The sequence below is a fragment of the Conger conger genome, chromosome 12 (genome assembly GCF_963514075.1).
Source record: "Conger conger chromosome 12, fConCon1.1, whole genome shotgun sequence".
Taxonomy (NCBI): domain Eukaryota; kingdom Metazoa; phylum Chordata; class Actinopteri; order Anguilliformes; family Congridae; genus Conger; species Conger conger.
The window spans coordinates 2,872,403-2,897,445 of NC_083771.1; the positions used below are offsets into that span (position 1 = coordinate 2,872,403).

Consider the following 25,043-nt stretch of genomic DNA (forward strand, 5'->3'; position numbering starts at 1 on the left):
GTGCATGCAACATAATCCTGAATATGGTGAGCGAACGGCATTCACGGCTTTACCTTCATGCTAATAGCATTCTCATCGTAGTTGAGCCAGAGGCTGACTCTGCTTTAGTTTCTTTGTGGTTAAGCATGCTAGTTCGTTTGTGATTCAAGGTGTTAGTATTTTGGTATGGTCTCCTAATCATAAGTATCATCTTCCTTAATAATTGATTAAAACAAAGGCAGACTTTCTTTTGTTTTATTGTTTGCTTTTTATACAAAAGTATCACTAAAAGACACAGCTAGTCTTTTTAAACAACAAACGTCTTTAGATTGCAAGTCACTGTACAGATACAGCACTCATCTGAGCCTTGGTTTGACTTGAGACAAAAGAAAGGAAAATGTCAATATTGCTTGTCACTCAAATACTAGGATATACATGGCTTGAGACAAAAAGTATATAAAAAAACATACTTGCTTCAGTACAACTGCATACACTTTAGTAGCAATATCTTCATTGAACCATGTGCAATACGTACAATACAGACACAGTGGCAGGAGGGCTGAAACCCTTCTTTCCAACAACTACAGACTTGATAACATTAAAGGCAAGGAACAGGTGAATGTGTACAGAACTAAAAAAAAAAACATATTTTGAATTCCATCCAGCAAACAGAATTTCCTTCCAATAATAAAAATTAAAACGAAATATGCATTTTTGGTTGTTTTCATCCAGTTTTGATACACTGCATGCATGATACACAGGGGCTTTAGGCTCTCAAAAGACAACAGTGTAAAAAAGGGCACAATTTGCGCAGAAGGTACAGTTCAGTTTAAAATAAAAAAGAGCTTACAAGTTCAATTACCACAAACAACATTCCCGTAGAGCGCCGTCTATCTCCGATATCTGCCCCTCTCCTTCTCGCGCTCCCGATCTCGGATCCTGTCCCTGTCTCGGTCGCGGCCCCGGTCTCTCTCGCGGTCACGGCGCGCGTCTCTGGGGCGGTCTCTCTCCCTCTGCCGGTCTCTCTCCCGCGGGCGGCTGCGGCGGCCGCTCACCACCGCCTGCGTGCGCCGCAGGAAGTCATCCACCCGCATGTCATAGTCATGCTGCAACAACCAGGACACGCGTGTCACAATCCACACTGAGAGAGGCCCCACGCGCCCCCACACTTAGGCGCCCCAGATCATACATACACACACATACACATACACAACTGTGCAAAGGTTTTAGGCAGGTGTCAAAAAATGCTGTAAAGTAAGAATGCTTTAAAAAATAGAAACATTTATTTTTTATCATTAACAATATGCAATATGAGTGAACAGAAGAACTAGGTACTAGGTACACATGCACAAAGTCAGGGATTTTATAGGCATATAGTCAGGCATTGGTGATTAGCCAATTATACCAAACAGGACCTAATGATCATCAATTTAATACGTCGGTTGAAACACAATGATTAACTGAAACAGAAACAGCTGTGTAGAAGGGTTAAAACTGGGTTAGGAACAGCCAAACTCTGCTTCCAAGGTGAGGTTGCTGAAGACAGTTAAGTCATACACCATGGCAAGACTGAGCACAGCAACAAGACGCAAGGTAGTTATACTGCATCAGCAAGGTCTCTCCCAGGCAGAAATTTCAAGGCAGACAGGGGTTTTCAGATGTGCTGTCCAAGCTGTGTTGAAGAAGCACGAAGAAACGGGCAACGTTGAGGACCGTAGACGTAGTGGTCTGCCAAGGAAACTTCGTGCAGCAGATGAAAGACACTTCATGCTTACTTCCCTTCACAATCGGAAGATGTCCAGCAGTGCCATCAGCTCAGAATTGACAGAAACCAGTGATACCCAGGTACACCCATCTACTGTGTGGAGAAGTCTGGTCAAAAGTGGTCTTCATGGAAGAATTGCGGCCAGAAAGCTATACCTCCGACGTGGAAACAAGGCCAAGCAACTCAACAATGCACAAAAACACAGGAACTGGGGTGCAGAAAAATGGCAGCAGGTTCTTTGGACTGATGAGTCAATTGAAATATTTGGCTGTAGCAGAAGGCAGCTTTGTTCGCCGAAAGGCTGGAGAGTGGGTACAAGAATGAGTGTCTGCAGGCAATAGTGAAGCATGGTGGAGGTTCCTTGCAAATTTGGGGCTGCATTACTGCAAATGGAGCTGGGGATTTGGTCAGAATTAATGGTCTCCTCAATGCTGAGAAGTGCAGGCAGATACTTATCCATCATGCAATACCATCAGGGAGGCATCTGATTGCCCCCAAAATATATTCTGCAGCAGGACAACGACCCCAAACATCCAGCCAATGTCATTAAAAACTATCTTCAGCGTAAAGAATCCTGGAAGAGTCCTGGAAGTTACGGTATGGCCCCCACAGAGCCCTGATCTCAACATCATTGAGTCTGTCTGGGATTACACGAAGGGACAGAAGCATGTGAGGCTGCCTAAATCCACAGAAGAACTGTGGCTAGTTCTCCAAGATGTTTGGAACAACCTAACTGCAGAGTTCCTTCAAAAACTGTGTGCAAGTATACCTAGAAGAATTGATGCTGTTTTGAAGGCAACGGGTGGTCACACCAAATATTGATTTGTAGATTTTTCTTCTGTTCCTTCACTTTTCTGTTGATGCATTTTGTTAATTGATAAAAAGAAACTATTTTTGAAAACATTTTCATTTTACATTTTCATTTGTTTGATTTGCACTTCCTTGTACGTCGCTCTGGATAAGAGCGTCTGCTAAATGCCATGTAATGTAATGTAATGTACAGCATTTTTTCACACCTGCCTAAAACTTTTGCACAGTACTGTATATTACATAGATATTTATCTTTTTGCTTCCTGCATTAGTGTCAGTAGGAGAGAAATGTTAAGGTTTCCAAATATTCATTTTCCAAAAAGTGAAATATTTGCCTTTGGTTAAATAAAGTAACATTAAAGGTAAATCCCTTCCTATCACTGAAAAAGGCTCACCGACAGGTTGATTGTTCATGTTGCTGCCCAAATTGCACTCCAGACAAGCCATCACTGAAACCCTGTGAACTATTGCTTATTATCCAAGCGAAGATTACATACAGTATCTAGTTATAAAACAGTACCAGTTTGTTATTGGTAGCTACAAGCAAATTAGCTATAGTTAGCATGACAAATTTACAAATATCCAAAAACTATTTACAAATACAATATATAGGCAATACGAACATAGTAGCGATTGCATAGTAGCGTTGTGCTTTAGGTGGATATTTGTAAATTCAGAAAGTTGACCAGTAATAGCTAATTTTCTTGTTACTGATCGCAAACTGGTATTGTTTTCTAACTAGATGGTAAATGGTTGGCATTTTATATAGCGCCTTTATCCAAAGCGCTGTACAATTGATACTTCTCATTCACCCATTCATACACACACTCACACACCGACGGCGATTGGCTGCCATGCAAGGCACCAACCAGCTCGTCAGGAGCATTTGGGGGTTGGGTGTCTTGCTCAGGGACACTTCGACACAGCCCGGGCGGGGGATCGAACTGGCAACCCTCCGACTGCCAGACGACTGCTCTTACTGCCTGAGCCATGTCGCCCCTAGATAAGCATATATATATATATATATATATATAAGGTATACAGTTTCAGTGATCGCTTGTCTGGTGTGCGATTTGGGCAGCCACATGTTCCTTTTATCTCTTTATGTCTTCAATCATCCGTGTTTAGCTAAACCTTTATTTCTCTCGAACTGTAAGTTACAGTTGCATCGTTCGTGGTGGACAATCATATCTTAGTTAGCTAGTTACGTAGCCAAATAACTTGCTTGCTCACAATATAGTTGGTTAGCGAAAGTGAAAACTTAAAAAAGACAAAAAATATAAAGTGTTGTGTAGTACACCAAAGTCAAGATTTCATAAATTCGGCGAACATTTACTTAGTAGAAAACTACGAAACAAACGGCAGGCTCTGTCAGGTTTGTCACTGTTGCACGAGAACCCTGAACTGTATAATAACGCTTTATATAACGCATGATATTCATAAGACTGTGGGAAGCATAAACCACACTTACAGTTGTGAGACAAAACGTTTAGCTGTCCACGCATGATTGAACACATAAAGAGATAAAAGGAAAGTATAGATGCCCAAATTGCACTCCAGACAAGTGATCACTGAAACTCTGTATACTATTGGTTATTAACCAAGCAAATACATATCTAGTTATAAAACGTGTCGTGGTTTGAGGTTGTTTGTTGTTGCGATTCCTGTCTTGACCGTTAGGAGTCCGAAATTACCTATTGTATCTATAAGTAATAGACCAATTTTCAGACAACTCAATCAATGCTATGTGGGATTATGTGGGGAGCCAGACATAAGCAAAACAGGCAAAGTCTGCAGAAGAAAAGTTCTCATATGTTTGAACAACCCTACCAGCTAACAGTGTACCCAAGAGAACTGATGTAGTTTTAGAAGTGAAGAGGGGTCACAACAAATATTGGAATTTGTATTAATCTTTTTATTTTTATTTTTATTTTTTACTGTTTGCTGCTCTTAACAGAACATTATTTCTGCATTTAAAACAGTTTTCAGAAAATCTTTGGAAACTCACTTTCAAACTGAAATTAAAATAATTTAAAAAATAAAATAATAATAACATCCATGCTGCCTTGAAATTACACCCAGTGACGTTTTTTGGAAAGACAGATAAAACATAACGTTCATTTAAAATGCGTGTGTTACCAGGCTGGAGGAGAAGGAGCGGACCACGCGCTTCTCTCTGAAGCGGGCGTCGTGGGGGACGGGGTGGTGGCCAGAGTAGGGGGGGTGGGCCTGTGGTGGGGGGGGGTGGTGCTGGTAGTACGGATGGTGCGGGGGCTGCTCCATGCCAGGGTACGGAGCCTGAGGTCAGACATGTCACAGACACCAGAGTCATTCGCTTTATACAGCACGCTGAGCTGAGCTTCTACTGTGCTTTCCAGGGTCTGCTGCTGACCATGAGAGATCATATTAAACTAGAGATGTGCATTTCCTCGAAAAAAATGAGAAGTGATTGCGGGAAATCGATGGACTATTGCTACTACTGCTAATACTATGGTGTTTAAATATTAGCATTTTCAAGCTGGTGTACCTAATAAAGTATATGAGTGTATATGAATATTTTGATGCTTTTGAAACTGCAAAATACTGCACTGTAGAAACTGACCATTCTACAATTGAAATGAATGAATGGGAATATTGAAAAGCTAAGAACACGCACACCATTCTGGAGCAAGCTGACAGGCGGAATATTAATGACAATAATAATAATAATAAATAAAATGTTTGGATAACAATAGTGTTGCTTCGCAATCACACTAAATATTGTTCAAGTTTGTGAAATTGGCTTCTCTCACATCTGTGCAACACACAGCCAAATGGTGAGCGAAATACATTAAACCAATAAAATTATATCAATACAATACTGGATGTTTGTGTGTGGTTTCACTAAAAGGAAACATCCAATATATGGTTTAAGACTGACTCAAACTTACCATTCCTTGCCATGGAGGTGGAGGCCCAATGTTATGATGGAATTCCCTCATGTAATCATTATAGGACTGGAGAAGGAAAAAGGAAATACTACATTTACCATTTCATAAATCTTTCAATGCCTCAAAATACTAAAATACATTTCCATGTGGAACGGTTTCTGAACAGCTACACAGATGGATTCTGATGCAGGTGTTAAATATAATTATAATATGAAAGTGACTAACCTACAAACAGTTTCGCTAACACCTGTACATAAATGGTGAGTGGACAGACTAGCAAAAGAATACTTTATTTCAAACCATCGCGGTACAATGTTCATGAAACCTACAAGCCACCTACAACAAAATCAGGATTTTCTTATTTTTCAAGCTCAATCATCCTTAAATTAGTTGTTACAAAACACAACTGTGCATCAGGTTAAGTTGCCACACTGGAAACTAAATAAATGCCAACCTCTGCCTCAGCATAGCAAAATTGGCCTTGCAGTCATCTGCATTCACTCAAGGCAAAAACATATGGATTTGGTGTATTCATAACTGAAGATGCATTCACAAGAGCACTCACCCCATTGAGGAATACGTCCCTTCTCACTCCAGAAAACCGTCTGTTAGAAAGGAAGTGGTTTGTTAAAATCCCAGCTTTTAAAAAGAGTAAAAACATGAGCCCCGTCTCATCATAAGACCTACCTGTCAACAGGCTGATTACGAGGGTCCTGCATGAAACCTGTACAGACCAAGGAATGGACTCCGTTACAGCACACGGCCGACAGACCGCAATGTCACAGACAGAAGTGCTAAAATGTATTTACCCAGTTTACTAAACGGGCACACTTCTCACAGATGTAAACACCAGTATGTACCATTTAAACACAGAGTTGGATGATATGGGCATCACATTCTTGTACAATGACTCAGACTACATTCTATACAACCATAACAATAGCATGAATAAAATGTTTTTTGAATCTCAAACCAGGTCACACAGCAAATGATTACAGAACTCATTTGAATACAGACACATCGCAGATTTACACAAAGGTGAGTTAACATACATCAGCATCAAAACTACACACATTTGTCATTATCATTTAATGCAGGTTTCATAAGACCTGTATGTATCAGCAGGTTTCACAAGACCTGTATGTATCAGCAGGTTTCATAAGACCTGTACGTATCAGCAGGTTTCACAAGACCTGTACGTATCAGCAGGGCATAGGCTTGCAGAATGACACCGTTCAGCAGCTCCTGAAGTGGAGCAGTAACACCAATGTCTGATAGAAAACATGCTACTTTTAAGGAAACAAACTTGCCAATATTGCACCAAGGAAATACTCTTGGTTTTCCAAATATGAATAGCAATAAATAGCAATTTACTAATATTTTGTTGTCATAAAGTTACAGAATTTCTTTTTGACAATTCATGCATCCCAAACACTTCACAAAACAAGCAGAAACTCTTTAGGACAAACCACAGCAGCCTGCCCCACTCTTTACATTCTCAGACACTGGTGTCAAAATACGATGAATCACAACCCCTTTCATTTCAGCCTAGAGTGGAATGAGTGTGTATATAATCTTCGTTAAACTCCTGATGTCACCACATGAGGTTTATATTAACCTGGTCTTTGAGGGAATTCTGGTGGATAGTCAATCCTCGGGCGTTTCCTGTTGTGCATGTCATATTCTTCTGGACGACGCCTACGTGAATTAGGTAAACAATTAAGAAAAAAGCCATTCACACATTATACATACCAATACCTTACCTTTCAATACACATTCACACTCACAATAACAGTAGAAAATGAATTAAATGCAATACCGCAGGTCTATGCATGCATTTTATACACAGAAGGTGTAAAAATGTTTAAATTTTGTTTAGCAGCTACTCCGCAGGTTGTTTCAATGCAGATGGTTTCAGTATTTCACAATGTTCTGTGCAGTAAAAATGGTATGCATCTATCCACATTTCTCTAACAATAGAAAAAAAAAAACTTTAATTGTTCGATTAAGATCTGATAAGCTCCCATTTCTTCATGCGGTTAGAAGAGAAACCATGGGTACTTCTGCAGCTTCTTACTGAGATAGCTCTGCACACCCCTCACAACATTCCTGCCATCTTCTGCACTGATCTGAGCTGTGAAGGTGCACCGTTGTAATAACACTATTGCTGGTGGTCAGAGTATTTATAACATAAAAAAAATCCATGACTTATGGTTTAAAATAAGGAAGAGTGGGATACCCAGCAATGTTTTGCTTTGTTACGAATAAGTAATATTTTTAAATGAAATTCATCTCAAAATACACTCCCACAGAACTCAATACACTTTATAAAATATTAATATCAAATTTGAAAAGTTATTATCTTACAGGGACGATAGTTTATCGGTTAACCAAAAAACAGGGTATTAAAAACAACAGTGCACCATGTCTTTTAAAAATGACATGACCAAGAGCAATACAATGTCAGTGTGTAACTAGCTAAACCACTCCACTTCACCTCTGTTCTGAACATGACTGTCACTGTAAAACACCAAAAACATTTACACAAGAAATTAAAACGTATACAACTCCTATGTGTATATTTCTAGAATGTTCTATAAGAGATACCAAAGCTGATCCCCCATTAGCCAACTAACGGATCATACGACTGCAGCAATGCAACTAAAACATGCACATTTACTGACTCGCAAGCAGATCACATTTACTGACTCGCAAGCGGATCACATTTAAAGACCAAACACCGTTTTAAGGTTAACTGATAAATGTCCCCACCAACTAATAACCAAATTGGAGCCACAACCATTTGACCTGAGCTAAATTGTGTCAGGGTAAAAAAACTGATCTAACAATTAAACGATGTGTGAAAACATATTAGAGGTGTCCAAAAAAGCTGAACTACTGAGCAACTAACCTACTTATTTGAAAGGTTAGATTAAAATCACTTTCAAGCCCACAACCCAGAAACAGTGTCTACAGCAAATTCATAGAAGCTGGTTAAAATGGCAACATACCGCTTTCTTGTAGTTTTGTGACTCTTAACGTTGGCAATAATTATGACAGTAAAAGTTCATAAACAGTCCAGCTTACGATTTAGGGTCTACAGCCACAAACACATAACAGGGAGGGCCTGGCAGGGCAAAGAAGGGATGACGGTCCATCGATATCAAACAAAAAGACAAGAGGAGCTCCGGCCTTTTTAAATAAACCAAAAGGTCGACCCCCTTGGTTTATAGCTTCTCTCGGGTTCAGTCCATTGAAGCCTTTAAAAGAAATACCAGGTCTCCTCTATCTTACTTCACAGTCCTTTAGTGTAAGGAAATGGGGTAACTCCTTTGGGCTCTCCTACCTACCACCAGGACGACTTTCCGGAAGGGAGGGCAATCTGCAACAAGGGCTTTAGCACCACCACAACACACAGTCCTTTTTCGGGGTGCAAACCAACAACCCCCCTGTTATGCTTGCTCGGTGGGAATGGACAAAAACAGCTAGGGAGAATCGGGTATTTCAGTTCATTGGCAATAGATCTCCTTTGGTTGGGGACTTTATATTTAACTTAAACATCTGCTCCCCTCCCTTTTCTCTCCTCTCAACAGAGTTCATAAGGCAGTGGCGTTAGGATGGTCCCTGAAACACTGAGTCCAGTGGCGCAGTGCAGCGGTGGGAAAAGCAGCACACACAGCTACAGCCCTTCCTCGCTTGGTGCCCGGTCTCCTCCCTGCTCCACACTGGCAGAAGGGCTGCTGCTCTGTGTCTCTCTGTGGCTACACGCGCATCACACGCACACATCTATGCATTTAACAGAACGCTTTGTCGCGGACAGGAGAACCACTGAGAATGTCCCGCAAAAATGCTCCTCTTGAAAGCATTTTTTTTCCTTTTTTTCCTTTTTTTTTTTTTTTTTTAAACATTTGCCCCCCTCAAATCGATGCGTCATCTTCAGATTAATTATTACGGCTCCATTTACAAAGTCCCATATATGAAAAGGTTTATCCCCACGGATACTCCTGAAAGAAAAGGCTTTGGGAACAGATTTAAAAACAGCTCTTCTAGAAATTCAATTAAACAACCAAAAACAAAATGCATTTAATGTTTACTGCCAATAACCAGAATTAAACAATTTTAGTTTAGTTAGCACCTAGGTGCATTGGCTAGACTCTGGGACATTATAATAACTCTGGAATGAAGAGACAATCCTTTTTAAGTGGACAGATATTATAGAGAATATGCAACCACCATCAGCAACAACAGAAATGAACCCAGAGTGGAAACTTGGCATGAATCCTCAATGAAGCTGCACGTGGTCCCTGCAGCTGATTGGAGGATTTCAGACGCCCTCTTCTTTAGTGGCGAAAGCTCGGGGGAGGGGGGGGGGGGGGGGGGGGCAGGCGAGTGGCACGGGGGCTCCGTCAGCTCAGGCCACACGTGGCATCATGTGACCATCGGTCCAAAGAGATCATGTGACTACGGGTCCAAAGAGATCATGTGACTACGGGTCCAAAGAGATCATGTGACTACGGGTCCAAAGAGATCATGTGACTACGGGTCCTAACCTTCCCGGGTCGCGGGCCGGCTCCCTGTGGGGGGCGCGGCCTCGGGGGCGGGGCTCCGAGTGCAGGCTCCTCCTCTTGTGCCGCATTTTGTGAATCAGCTGATAAAGGTCGATGCTCTCATCAGCGGGGAAGAGCAGGCACAGCTGCGTGCCACAGTCTGCCTCGATCTCCTGCCACAGAGAAAAGCCATGTTAGACCCCACACAGTCTGGCTCTGTCTCCTGCCACACAGAAAAGCCATGTTAGACCCCACACAGTCTGCCTCGATCTCCTGCCACAGAGAAAAGCCATGTTAGACCCCACACAGTCTGGCTGTCTCCTGCTACACAGAAAAGCCATGTTAGACCCCACACAGTCTGGCTGTCTCCTGCCACACAGAAAAGCCATGTTAGACCCCACACAGTCTGGCTGTCTCCTGCCACACAGAAAAGCCATGTTAGACCCCACACAGTCTGGCTGTCTCCTGCCACACAGAAAAGCCATGTTAGACCCCACACAGTCTGGCTGTCTCCTGCCACACAGAAAAGCCATGTTAGACCCCACACAGTCTGGCTGTCTCCTGCCACACAGAAAAGCCATGTTAGACCCCACACAGTCTGGCTGTCTCCTGCCACAGAGAAGTCCAGCTCCACAAAGCGGATTCCAGAGATGTCAGAAATAAGTCACATAAAACGTACAATTCGGTTTGATCTACCAGATGACCCCTGTAGTGTCAAGGTCATCGATAATGGCTTAACATGGTGGCAAACACGGTCTGACATGTTCGTCATGTGAAGGCTGTGATCAGGTGTAATCCCCATCACCTGTAGATATGAGTTCAGTGATCAGGTGTAATCCCCATCACCTGCAGATATGAGTTCAGGGGAAGCTAAAACGCACCTGTCCATCCCGGCCGATCTTCACAGGCTTGTGTTCGTTCCAGGGGTTGGAGAGATGAGCGGTCTTGGTGAAGGGCAGCTCCCGCCTGCACGCAGAACCGTCAGTTAGGCCAGGAGACGTCCAATTAGAGAAGAATGTTTTATTATGAACTCGTATTTCATTATAATGCTCAATAGCAATATTAAAGGAACCATATCAGTACAATTCTGTCAAGGTCATTTCAGATTAAACCCCAGAGGAAACAAATTGTGGACAAGTCAGACAGTTTTGTGAATAGCTTGCTATACCATATAACAGAGTCACTACATCAAATTCAACACATTGTTGTAATCCCGGCAAACCCACTTTGAGTCAATCAACCTCAAAGCAGAAACCCTGAAAACAGAAAACATTCTTTTTTTTCTTTTTAAGCAGGTAATGATCACTTGCACGTCATCAGAAAAACAATACCTGCAAATCCAGTCAATTTTGAAAACTCCTCCCAGCATTTTGGCATTCATCCCGGCTGGCAGGACCCAGTGGATGGGAGACCCTCCGTGGTGTGATTCGGAGGAGAGCCGTGCGAAACCTGCAGGACAGCATCAACACGTCAGTCAGCGCAGCTCTCTGAAATATCCGTTTTTCGGGCTCGTGTACAGAACGCGGAGCCTTACCTTGAAACTTCCCGCTTTCCCTAACAGAGAAGATCAGGATGACGCTCCTGGAAGAGCGGAAAGCGTCGTTCAGCTTCTTCTCGTTCACTGGCAGCGTGGACCAAACTCCCTGTAAGCATTACAGAGATCAACACTGTGGACCAAACTCCCCGCAAAGCCTTACAGAGATCAACACTGTGGTCCAAACTCCCTGTAAGCCTTACAGAGATCAACACTGTGGACCAAACTCCCTGTAAGCCTTACAGAGATCAACACTGTGGACCAAACTCCCTGTAAGCCTTACAGAGATCAACACTGTGGACCAAACTCCCTGTAAGCCTTACAGAGATCAACACTGTGGTCCAAACTCCCTGTAAGCCTTACAGAGATCAACACTGTGGACCAAACTCCCTGTAAGCCTTACAGAGATCAACACTGTGGTCCAAACTCCCTGTAAGCCTTACAGAGATCAACACTGTGGTCCAAACTCCCTGTAAGCCTTACAGAGATCAACACTGTGGACCAAACTCCCTGTAAGCGTTACAGAGATCAACACTGTGGACCAAACTCCCCGCAAAGCCTTACAGAGATCAACACTGTGGTCCAAACTCCCTGCAAAGCCTTACAGAGATCAACACTGTGGACCAAACTCCCTGTAAGCCTTACAGAGATCAACACTGTGGTCCAAACTCCCTGTAAGCCTTACAGAGATCAACACTGTGGTCCAAACTCCCTGTAAGCCTTACAGAGATCAACACTGTGGTCCAAACTCCCTGTAAGCATTACAGAGATCAACACTGTGGACCAAACTCCCCGCAAAGCCTTACAGAGATCAACACTGTGGTCCAAACTCCCTGTAAGCGTTACAGAGATCAACACTGTGGTCCAAACTCCCTGCAAAGCCTTACAGAGATCAACACTCCCTGTAAGCGTTACAGTGATTACCCAGGACGAAATTTGGAAAATTAGTTGAACTACTCCATTTTCAGGGAACATTTCCTTTTGTGTACATGCTTCCACAGATTACATTACAGCTTCAAGGACATTAAGCATTAACATTGCATTATCAGCTATTTAAGTCACAGGAATGCCAGAGGAATACAAGACATATCGGCAGAATCATATTGTCACATAATTCAGCTTATGACCATATCCTTTCCCAACATATTTCTGACAGAATGCTTGACTGGTTATGTTGTTGGGAAGAAACAGAAAACCATCTTATCAACAGGACACACACCTTTGCTTTGGCCAGGGAGACGTTCTCGTGGTTATTGCTCTTAATGAGAAAAAACCTGGCGTCCCTCAGTATGTACTTCAGCTTGCTTGTCTGATCTACAAACACAAGTTCAGAAAAAAGTACACATTAAACAGGCTACATCTGTGAAGCACAAACACTTCAGTTACTCTGATGTGGCAGTTATTAGCTTGAGAACAGCAGCACTGAGAGAAAAGCAAAAGTCAACACTGGTAACAAAAACTGGACTATGCTCACCTTTGCGAACGGCTCGAACTGAGGAAGGAAGTTTCTCATGCTTTTTCTCAGAGCCTAGAAAACAAAACACTACATTACATGAGTGGTCTAACAATCCGCAGAAAATAAACTCTGCTGACATTAAGTACATTTCAACACCGGAGACCAATAAAATGTACACTATGGGAGGTAGTCCATAAACATCTTGCTGCAAATAAAAAATAAACTGATGAACACATCCATTAGAAAGCAAAAGCCATGCGTGAAGAGCCCTAGAATATTTTCATTCAATGAAACTACACAAAAGGGGCGGTTCTTTTAAATCAACCTTGTTGATCGGAGCACTGAAGGAACAGGTCGTGGAGAGATGGCGTCCGTTCTGGGAGGTACACTGAGGTAGTAATCTGTCCTGCTTTGCAACTGATGCACACTGATTAGTGACTTGGTTTTAGACAATATGGTTTTTGCATGGTTCAATGAGATGGACTCCCATATATTTGCCAGAGAAAAAGAAAGGCTAGATTTTAGTTTCAATAAAGGTTCATTCTTCTTTTAATAATCCAAAGGACAAACTGAAGAGAATAAATAAATCACTAAAAGATGAAAGAAAGTCCATTAAACTAGTCAGAAAGCTATGAACCTACTCCATGATGGCCAACAATAGCTTGGTGTACATTTTTACTTAACTTTTTGAAGGGGAATAGGAAATAGTTCCTCTTCAAAAGGTATTCCTTCTAGAGAGCTTAGGCTGTGAAGAAGGTGCTTAAATTGCAAAATTAGCATTTTATTTTCCATCTACTTATTAAAGATCCCTTATGTTGTAAGACGCAGGACTGAGCACTATGATAGTCATCAAAAGATATGAATATTGAATATTTTAAGAGGTACGCAAGCTCAGTTATTGTATACCTCAAAGGAAAGCTTCTGCTACTAACAATAGAGAGGATTATAGTATATAATTATATAAAGGACTGTTTTATAATGCTCATCTAGAACCTATAAAGGACCTGACCCCTCTGTCCTAAATTTATCTCTGATTTGAGCCAACTAGTGGAATAATAACTAGAACCAGAACAACCTAGTTAGTATGGATGACACTGAGCATGGACATAGACCGATACAAAGGCCATTAGTAATTCCACATCCAGCACCTGATGACTTCTCCAAAACAGAAGTAAAAATAAAAAGGAGAAAATGTGAAATACAGTAGATCAACATGCCACCTTTTCAGAAACAGCCGGTGAAAGTTCCATGTGTAAATGCTGGTCAGGGCTAGGGGTGTGAACAGTTGTTAAACACGTTTAAATTAGTTGTAAACGTTGACACAAAATGACCATAACTATTCTTTTTTCTGAAGCTGGAATGGCATGATCCGTTTTCACCACCAGTGACAAAACGCACAAATTGGCCGAACAATTTAAAGAAAGATTCTGGCTGCATAATAACTTCCTGTCAGGCTGTTTACATTCTAAACTATCACCCGGCAAACTAGCCCAAGCAAGCAATCTTGGGCCATTTCAGGGGGCAAGAATGTAAACTTAACTGGGAATTGAATGCTGCAGTATTAAAAAGGCATCAAAGAATTTCTGTGAGCTTTAAATCTGCAGCTGAGGTTCACTCAAATAAATCTACTCACATAAACCAGTTGAATGACCATTACTGCTTTCTTCAACAAAACCCAATGGTGCAGTCGGCCCTTGGGGTGGAAAGGAATTTCCAGGAAGAATGATTCTCTGTTTGGCGGAGATACTTGTATAAATTGTGCACGTTATATTTGTGACGGACTGGGAAGGGATATTTTTTAAACCGCTGTATAATTAATAATATTCATTTTGGTTAAAATATTTTGGGGAAGAAACCTTGTAGGGTCTGGAAAGACCCTTTTAAGCAAGATCCCAGTGTTGTGTGTAAGAGTTCAAGGGGTAATTTAGGCACGGACAGACCGGTGGGTTACGGGGTCGCTGAGCTCCTACCTGAGGCCTCGGATCCCGATCCAGAGCGCACAGACTCCCCCTCGGAGAAGGACACAGACTCGGACTGGGAATCGCTGGCTTCGCTCCGAGTGTCGTAGTCATTCTGCTCGTTTCCCTCCCGCTGGTCTCCTTCCTCCAGCTCATACTCTTCCTCCTCCCCTTCCTCATCCTCTTCCTCCTCATCCTCCTCTTCCTCACCCTTTTCTCCTTCCTCTTCCTCATCGTCCATGACCTCCTCTTCCTCCAGGTCGGAGCGGTGGCCCTCCGAGGACTCAGCCGAGCTGCCGGTCTCCTGGTCTGAGGCGTATTCTGAGTTGGGCTCTTCCTTGGAGGAGTGGCTCATCCGGCCCACACTCTCCTCACTGGTGTGCCGCAGCTTCTGAGCCCAAGGGAAACAAGGCCCTTCAGAACATGTTCCTCCTTCGGTTTGTCTAGCCTCTCAAAGCAATGTACCGCTCTCTGTCCCCGTACACCCACTGACATAATGAAAAGGCCTGCCACCCAACACCCGTACTCATCTTTCACTCACGTGAAAGATCTGCACTCACAGTTTATTCAGTGCTCATTATTGTCCAATCGATGAATAAATAAATCCGAAGGGGAACAGCAAGCAATGAACAGGACATGTTAATATTACGCCCTAAAAACAACAAAATTATATTTTACATATGCGGGGCCTTGAGTTAACTACACAGGTTAACTAGCCAGGACACACGGATTCTCCATGACAGGGAGAGCAGAAGTGAGCAGAAGACGCTCCCACCTCAGACAGGCCCGGCAGGAGGGGCTTGGCCCTGCGGTCAGGCTCTCTCCGGCGGGACAGGGGCTTCTCGCTGTGTGACTTGGGGGGGTCCCCCCTGGAGGCCCCCGCTCTGTGGCTCTTCCGCTCCTCTCCCCGGTCGTAGTGGTATTCGGAGTGTCGGCTCCTCGTGTTCAGCAGCTTCTTGCCGTTGGCCCTTGCGGAGGGCAGGGAGCGTGTGATGGCCTGTCGGGGTGTGTGGCCGGTAGAGCGGAGCCTCTTGCTCTCCAGGGTATCCCCTCGATCGCCCTTCCTCTTGGACCCTGCAGCAGAACATTTGTACATGGAAACATTCAAATTCAAGGCCCTTAAAAACAATACTCTAACAATACAATGCACCAAGGGACCAAGTTCAAAGTCATTCCATACACGGCTAAAATCAAGGTCTCTCTTCATCTTCAGGGAAGTTACAACACCTTTTTACCTTTTTTCTCATTGGCATCATGTTCGCTCTCAGGATTGTAGAGCTCATCATCTTGGTCAGGTGCTTCAGTGAGAATGTCATCCAGGACGTTCAGTTCTCCATCTACAACAAACAAAGGTTGATGATCTTATGGGTAAATTTTAGGCTTGAAGAAAGAACAATTCAGTTAACTGTGTCAAAGCAACTGCAGACCCAAAAGAAACTCAACTTTTCACATTTCTGAAAGATAAGCAAATCGATCATTCTGTAAAAAATCTACCTGAGGTGTGTGGGGGGGTGACCACTCAAACTTTATTTACATATTCAACCGAGAAAATGCTCAATCAAGGGGTGGGGGGTTGTTGGTAAGGTGGAAAGTTTTCAGTCAAACGTAAACTTTATGTAGTAACGTTATAGGTATGGTAGCATAATAGGCCTACCTATGTACAACAACACAGCTGTTACTGCCTGTTACGTCTTCGCATGTTTTGATCATTTCAAAGAGAACTGCGATACACAATAAAATATACTTTGATTACCTACATCAGCAGCACTTCGCGTATGGAAAATAACAGTAACAGTTCAAAAGACAGCACAAAACTAAAGGAACCATTACTGTTCATCTAAACAAGGGCCCAAATCCAAAAAGGCTGCATGTTTCCGTTTCTGCCTCACACTAAGACAAATCATTTAAAATCAATATCAAGATTATTACTTTTATCTCTATTACGATTGATGAACAATTATTTTATACACTTCTTTTTAAACACTGACCTCATAGTTCTCTGACAAGGTCTGTACTGTAAATATACCTCAAGGTACAATCGGTAAGATTTTTGTGTCTAACCATTGTTACAAAACCTTCCTATCGTTGAAAAAAAGGCCACTGACATGTTGACTCACCCTCTGCCTGTGTTTATAGTCCTTAAATTTGTGTTTCAAAGTGTACATTTGTCAGGCCGTCACTCTGTATCAAAACAGCTATACAACAATTCAAGCTTATTGGTTGAAAAAAAAAAAAAAAAAGCTGCCACAGCCAATGGCGTGGGGGCTTATTCTCATGTAGCTGCTCCAGACAAGCATCACTGAAGCTCCGTATACTATTGCTTATTATCCAAGCGAAGACTACATCTCTCATTCTAAAATCATACCAATTTGTTATTGGTAGCAATAAGCAAATTAGCTGTAGTTAGCTTCACCAATTTTTCCAAAATCCACTTACGACCTGTCCAGGGTGTATTCCTGCCTTTCGCCCAATGTAACCTTGTTCAGGATAAACGGGTTCAGATAATGGATGGACGGATGGATGAACACAGTTGCGATTGCACAAGGGTTGTGCTTCAGGTGGATATATGTATAATAGTTGGTCTCATTAGTTGGACAGGGTGGAGGCACTTGATTGAACATAACATAGTATTGTGTAAGCGGACAGTTCATGAGCGCATTAACCGAAGTAACTGACATGAGCAAGATTGAGTCGGTCTTTCGGTTAATAGGCCAGCCTTACAATCATTCCATAACCGTCCCAAAAACAATTTTACCACCCTCAAGTGAATCTCAACAGTCTACAAAGTTGTTTCTCTACATCACCATTAGGTAGTCATTCAGAGTGATTGTTGGCATACACAAGGCAAAGAAACAATCCCTATGGTGAAAAAACTTTGCCTACTTATTCCAGTATTGTTAACGTAATTATGAAGAATTTCTTACGCCGTGGCTGAATTAACAGAAGAATCGATATTTACCAGTTGCGAACATGCAACAATTGAGTTAGGTCTATGTAAAATAAAATGACAGAATAAGCAAACGATAAGCCCCAATATGATTAGAGTATTAGCCTTATAATTTTTTGTTGTTATGCCGTAATTAACAGGACACATATGAGAACAACCGGCAAACGGCAAACAGAGACACACAGAGACGGGACAGAGACACACAGAGACACACAGAGAGACAGAGAGACAGAACAGAAACACAGAGAGACACAGAGATGGAACATAGACACAGAGAGACGACGGAACAGAGAGACAACAGAGAGACAACAGAGAGACAACAGAGAGACACTCTGTGTAATTGAGAATTTCAGGAGGAGATTTTAAACATTAAAAATTCCAAGTGATGTGCTTTGTGCTGATAGGGTCAGCGGTACCTGCTCGGCTGAGGCAAAGAGCGTGAGCGGTACTGATGAGGCGTTGTTCCAACTTGAGATTATCGAGTTACAAACTGACAAACTCATCAAAGCTAAGTTCCATGAAGAAACCGTCTTAACGTTTGGGACAGTGTGCACAACAGTACCAATATTACAAAAGTCTTGCCACATATTTTGACAATGTTTGGATCTACCCATCTCTGTGAGTCTGGTTTTTCCATAATGAATCTCATCAAGCGTGAGAGGTGCAACAGACTGATGAACATCTGAACCAGTGCAAGCACCTTGCTCTGACCTCTCACAAGCCTGTCTTCAGCAGACTGACCATGGAGAGACACTGTCAGTTCTATCACAAAGGAGACACATTGATGCATTCATCTTTTGGGATTTGAAATTTGTTTTGGTAACCTGAAATATGACCATTTACTTGTATATATTGGGGATCAATTGAATAATAGTTCATCTCAATAGTTAAGAGACTGCCTTATATTTTTGTAAGAAACAATGCAAGTGCATGTAATGTTAATATTTTGTAATGACAATTGCATTCCTTTTTCTTTGAATTCATTGCATTTGGCATCAGGCTATCAACAACTGCAGACACCGGTTAACCTGGCAATGTCTAACAATGCATTTTTGACATGGTTTTAGCAAATAGACACATTTATTCATTAATTTGAAAGCTAAGTAGGCCTATGCATCTTAAAGGTACAATAGGTACTTCTAACGATCAAGAGAGGAATTGCAGCAACAAACACGCTTAAACCACAACACTGTTTATCCCACCCCTTCTCTGTGAACGCACTGACGTTGAAACGCCAATTGGCTGTGGTAATTAGAACCAATTTTCAACCAATGAGTTTGAATTATTGTACAGGCATACCATGTTTTGGCACAGAGTGCCGGCCTGTCAACTGAATATTTTGAAACCTGAATTTGAGATCTATAAACACAGGCAGAGGGCGATTCAACATGTCAGTGAGCCTTTTTCAATGATAGGAAGGGATTTACAACAGTCTTACCTATTGTACCTTCAATTTGATTTTATAGCATAATGGTAATAAACTAGAGACCTGGCTTTGTCGACCGGCAGATTTAAAATGTAGCCCTTGGGCTCAAAAGGTTGGCTGTGTGAAAATGGCTCACTATTCACTACTAGTAAACCAGATTGGCCGTCTGCCATCTTGTTCTAGTCTTCGATTTATTTTTTATTATCTAATTTTACTCACATTTTGAGGGCACAAGAAATAACAATGCACCGTAAAATCTACTAAACAACCGTGGTCACTAGAAAGGTGGATACGACCCACAATGCTTTGCGACCAGCATTTTCCCTAACTTTATTACACACAAACCTGTTTTCATTCTCAAGCTGCCAGAGACGATGACGCGCTCCAGGAGCAATTAAAAAAACAGAAAGGCATTAAAAATTCCAAGTGATGTGCTTTTATTTGTGTGGAACCCTTTTGCTGTCACGGTCAGCAAACTGGCAAACTCCTCAAAGCAATTTTTAATTACAAAAATGTTTCCACTGAACATTATAATAAAGTACAACTACACTAATATAACCCTGTTTGGCCAGTAAGTGACTGTTAAATTAGCTAAAACGTCATAATGTCTTGACATTAACGTTATTTGTAACGAACCAGTAGATTACATCCAAAAACGCCAACAGCATTCTTCTAAACTCCTGCTCTGTTCAATTTTCGGATATAAATGTGTAGGGGGGATGTGTTGTGGATGTTTACTCCGTGAAAATTGGTTATTTTATATGTCCCACACATAAAATAAGCCACGGTCATGTAGTTTCACATAAAAGTTTTTCGTTAAAATAAAAATGTCAACTACGAATTTAACGGCGCAGGGTTAAGTGAGCTGCATCTTGACTGGGTATTGCAAGAAAGAAATTAGGTTCAATATCTCTAGAGTAATGTTTTAAGAACCGGCTATATAAGTTTGTTGATGGTCTTGTGGCTACATGCAGCAGCGCGTAGCCTACGTGATGACGCTGTTCGATTGCAAAAGACGACGTCTGCTCTCCGAATTCACTGTTTATTTAGTAAACTATATAGCGCACTATATGAACATTCACTAGTTAGGGATTAGTAATGAGTGAATAGTGAACCATTTCGGACAGAACCGTTGAGTATCAATCAGTGCGTTAGATAGTTACGTCAGCGGTTGAAGGTAAGTCAGATGTCCCCACTAAGTGTGTTCCAGGATTGAACAGGGTCTCTTAGCGTTTTACAAAGACTCGAAAGGTATACCTTACTAAAGTTGTTGACTTTTTTAGGCGTGTTTCCCGAACTATTCCTTAGGAGGGTGCTTAAGGCACAGCTTCAACGTGCGACGTTACTAGGCTACATGGACGACTCCAGGACCGATTATTCACTCCATGCAGCGACTGCTTGACTGCGTTCACAGCAAACAAAATTGAAATATCGTTACAGGAGGTGGCGCTGAATAATGAAATATTATTTTGCAGTTTTAGGACTACGGTGTACAACAAAACAAAGAACTACGGTTAAACAACGATCCAGCCCAGAGGGAGTGGGAAATCGTCCGTTTATAAATATAATTTATACATTTACAAACTATAAAGGCAATTAGACTACATGTTCAATAAAGTGCAACATGCATCCATCGTAATGCACAATTTTATTCTTTGCATGAAAACACTCCCATTAATTAGGTATTTTAGTAACATTAATAGCCAACTACAACTGTAGAATCATTAGTGTACATATTTCTTAACAGATTGCGATGCTGCTCGGAGTAACAGCTGATTTCAGAAGTTTGCGGTCGTAACAGTGGTGGCCACTAGCGGAGTGAGCTGACATCGATAATGTATAGCCAGTGGTCCAGACCAACCTTGCGAAAGTATCACTTACAGTAGGTATACTTGGCCAAGAACGTGACGGGAAACACGCAGCAAGGTACAGCTTAAGCTAAAATATACGAACGACGTAGCATTAAGGCTTCGGGAAACGCAGCCAAAAAAGTTCCGAGCTACCGTGCTTTCGTGCTCAAACTAAGTGCGAACTCCCGAACGCTACAGAGCGACTGGAATGTGGAGTCGGGAGCGGTTTGAGACACAGCTTTTGTTTAAGGGGCGAAGTGCATAAATTGGCGAGCTAAAGCAGACGCTTATGATGTTATGGCCAACAGTTAACGAAACGATGATCACAACGATGCAAAGAATGCATCCACGCGGCCATACCCGGCCTACGTTACACAACACATCAGTTTATTTTAACGAGAACAGGGATACATTAGCCTAGCCTATTCGCCCAGTTTCTAAATAGACTCTGTCGCAGTAAAATGGGTAAAGTTGATCTAACGTTACCAATATTTAATCAACGATAATGAGCTGCCTAGCTAATGCAACGGGTGAGAAAGTGCCTGAGTCCGAAGTGGGATTTGAACCCAGTCCTCTCACTCGTCCAAAAATTCGTCAGCTAAAGACGAACTCGCAGGAAATGCTACTTCGCCATGCAAAGTTACTCATGATTTGAATTTTGATGTTCCTTCATCCACACAACTAACCACGATACGCTCGGTATATAATCAGATTGCAGTTTGCTGTATTGCGAAGTTACACTTCGATAGCAAATAAAACCCAGTGACGACGTATTTTGGTAGGGGTAGGCTAACGTTGCTAATATTTTTCATTTACCAGTTTTAAGCATGCAATAAGAACAACACATTGCAAAATCATAACTTGTATTTTATATCCTTTCGTATTTGGCATATTGGAAAACAACATCCACTTAGCAAACGTTAGGTTACGTCCTGAAAACAAATCACAACAATAGCCTGCCAGCTACATTCACGTTAGCTAGCTGTAGACTAGGCCACCAATGAAACTAACGCTACCTTTCTCATCTCGCCTGTCGACCGCCATCTTCCGCCCCTTTCTCTGCTTGGCGTATACTTTCAGAGGACTCGTTTTGCCTCCTCTTGTGATCGCATATACGACGTGATTATTGTAGAATTTTCACTTTAAACACTGCGTTTCTTGTCCGTTATGTGCACATCACAGTAGCTAAAATGGCGGCTTATGCGTCGCTCTTCTGGGCAAGACCAAACGGACAACTCTGACGTTGTCATGTGACTGGGAAAGACATCGAAGACCATTTAAAGGTACACTAGGTAAGCTTTTGTGTTAAAACATTGTTACAAGACCATTGTCAATCCCTTCCTATTATTGAAAAGGGCTCACTAGCTCACTAGCATCACCCTCTGCCTGTATTTATGCTCCTTAAATACGGTTTCAAAGTGTACATTTGTCTGGCCCTCACTCTATCAAAACAATGTAAAGCTGTAGAACAATTCAAGCTGCCACAGACAACTGGCGCTTTTATTGCTCATCCAAGGGAAGACTGGTATTATTTTCCATCTTAGTTAGTTGCATCGTTCGTGGTAGACTATGATATATTAGTTATACAGCCAGCTAGTTACATGGCTAAATAACTTGCTTGTTCGGTGAACATTTTCTTAATAGAACACTACGAAAAGACGACAGGATCTGTTGCGTTTGTCACCGGCAGCTTTCCGGAACAATGCACGAGAACACTGAACTGTATAATAACGTTTTATATTAGGCGTTATATTCATAGACTGTGGGAAGCTTAAACAATGTTGTGGTTTGAGGTTGTTTGTTGCTGCAATTCCTCTCTTGGCCGTTAGGAGTCCGAAATTACCTATTGTACCTTTAAATGCGTTTATCTGGAAGTCACAGATAAACTGAACCTACAATAGTGTGTGATAGTCAGTTATGCACCCTGTAGAAATGTAAACCGGAGTAAGGTTTGAATTACAACATACACACTGGCTCTCACGGGTCATCAAAATTAGTCTCCCCTGGCTGGTTTTAGTTCCTGCTACAAATATTTGACCGGTCAGGTCAGTGCAGACAGCGTCACTGAAATCCAACCATTGATAGATGAAGAGTTCAAAGTTAACCTCTCAACATTTTCAAAAACTGTAACTGAAATCAAACTCAGGAGGCCCTTACTCCGTTGACTTAGATGCACACCAGAAGCCTCTTAAACACATTAATTCAAATTACATTGGGATATTGGTAGTAGGTCCTACATCACTGAGAGATAAATTCTTCATTTTTCCCTTTAAATTTTGATGGCTTCATTGTCTTAGCCAATGTGGTTGTTAAAAATCGTGGTGTGACAATTAAAATGTGCATGGGAAGCTTTGTACAGTTGGTGAAATCGAATCATATGCCTGTTTCTGGAATGAGACCCAATCTATTAGACATGGTGTGAAAAGAGCAGTATTGTTTTTATGCAGGCCAATTACAGCGACGGAAATGCCTTGAAGAAAGGTTTGTTATGCTAAACTGAATCAGAATGAATCAAAGTAGCCTATTAAATGTTCAGTTGTGCAAGTAGAAATTCTCATAACATTTGTGTAGCCAACCATCAATCAAATCTGACAAATTTGTAAAAAACATTTTTTTACAGCCCATTTAAAATCAGGTTATGAAATGTGATAAAAGCAAACACTGATCCAAAATTATTAGTAGGTCTAGTAGTAGTAGAATTAGCTTTTTTTAAAGAGACCGTTTCAAGTTAATCACGTGATAATGCCCGAGTTGTCCTTCGTTGCTTTCGAGCAACTACCCAAAATTCCCCATTGTATTGCGTCACATTGAAAGTAGACCACGTGTGCTTTTAGGCTCGCAGAGACAATAGGCTTGTTTGAGATTACTTTCGGCTCGCCTCGAAAACAGCCGATTGCAGTCGGACACTTCTTGGTTGACAAGCCTGCTCGCCTCGTCTAGCAGTGGCAGATATCACACTATCACAATCTATTTTTGTTTTACACATTCACATCACGTACCACAAAACCAAGGAAGAGGTTAGGACTGACTATGAAAGATCTATAAAATAGCACCACTAACTTAACTGAACTCAACTGAACTGGGTACAATATGGTGTTGAAAATTGAAAATAATGCAATAGGCTATGATTGCTTGGAAATTGCTTGATGCATGAGAATATTATTTTCGTACATGCCACAACATTAAAACCACCTACTTAAACCAGTTTTTTCATGATAAAAAATGCTTTAAACTGTATAAGCTTGTCTATAAACACTTGACAATTAATTATATTACATTATTGGCATTTGGCAGACGCTCTTATCCACAGCGACGTACAGTTGATTAGACTAAGCAGGAGACAATCCTCCACTGGAGCAATGCAGGGTTAAGGGCCTTGCTGAAGGGCCCAACAGCTGTGCGGATCTTATTGTGGCTACACCGGGATTAGAACCACTGACCTTGCCTGTCCCAGTCATTTAATCCAATCCTAATCCAATTAGTGTTTTAACTTGGTCCTCGGTGTGCAACTGCAATTAACTGATGCAGCATCAAGGTCAGTTACTTTAGCTGTGTGTCACCGTGGCCCCAAAATGTTTCCTAATAAAGTGCTCGATGAATGTATATTCTGTGAATAAACCGATAACTATGGTTTTTTGATGCACCATAGACATTATCCCAAATAGCCTTTCAGTCTACCATTTCTGCTCTCTGTGCCAAATCCTTTTCCCAGAGTTTAAACCCACAGGGTATTGCAGAGGTGTAAGTAGGAAGACGATCATATAAAAATGAGACCGTTCCCTTAGGTGGTGAAGTTGATATTGGATTAGATGCCATGTATTTTAAAATATGGTGGGTGGTC

General features: G+C 41.7%; 1 protein-coding gene across 2 annotated transcripts; it reads right to left on the minus strand.

The window, feature by feature from the left end:
- Positions 1-220: 220 nt before the first annotated feature.
- On the minus strand, positions 221-22,438 carry ythdc1 (YTH N6-methyladenosine RNA binding protein C1). Of its 2 annotated transcripts, none has more exons than XM_061262569.1 (16): positions 22,219-22,438; positions 16,215-16,316; positions 15,755-16,053; positions 14,992-15,367; positions 13,040-13,093; positions 12,785-12,879; positions 11,566-11,674; positions 11,363-11,480; positions 10,913-10,997; positions 10,035-10,204; positions 7,103-7,182; positions 6,172-6,208; positions 6,050-6,089; positions 5,485-5,550; positions 4,694-4,852; positions 221-1,085 (listed from the first exon to the last, which is right to left on the minus strand). In XM_061262569.1, exons 1-16 carry the CDS (start codon positions 22,244-22,246, stop codon positions 870-872), a joined length of 2,034 nt encoding a protein of 677 aa, XP_061118553.1. In that variant the 5' UTR covers positions 22,247-22,438; the 3' UTR covers positions 221-869. The 2 variants fall into 2 exon arrangements, with proteins under 2 accessions (XP_061118553.1, XP_061118552.1); XM_061262568.1 differs by having other exon boundaries at positions 14,992-15,370.
- Positions 22,439-25,043: the final 2,605 nt, after the last annotated feature.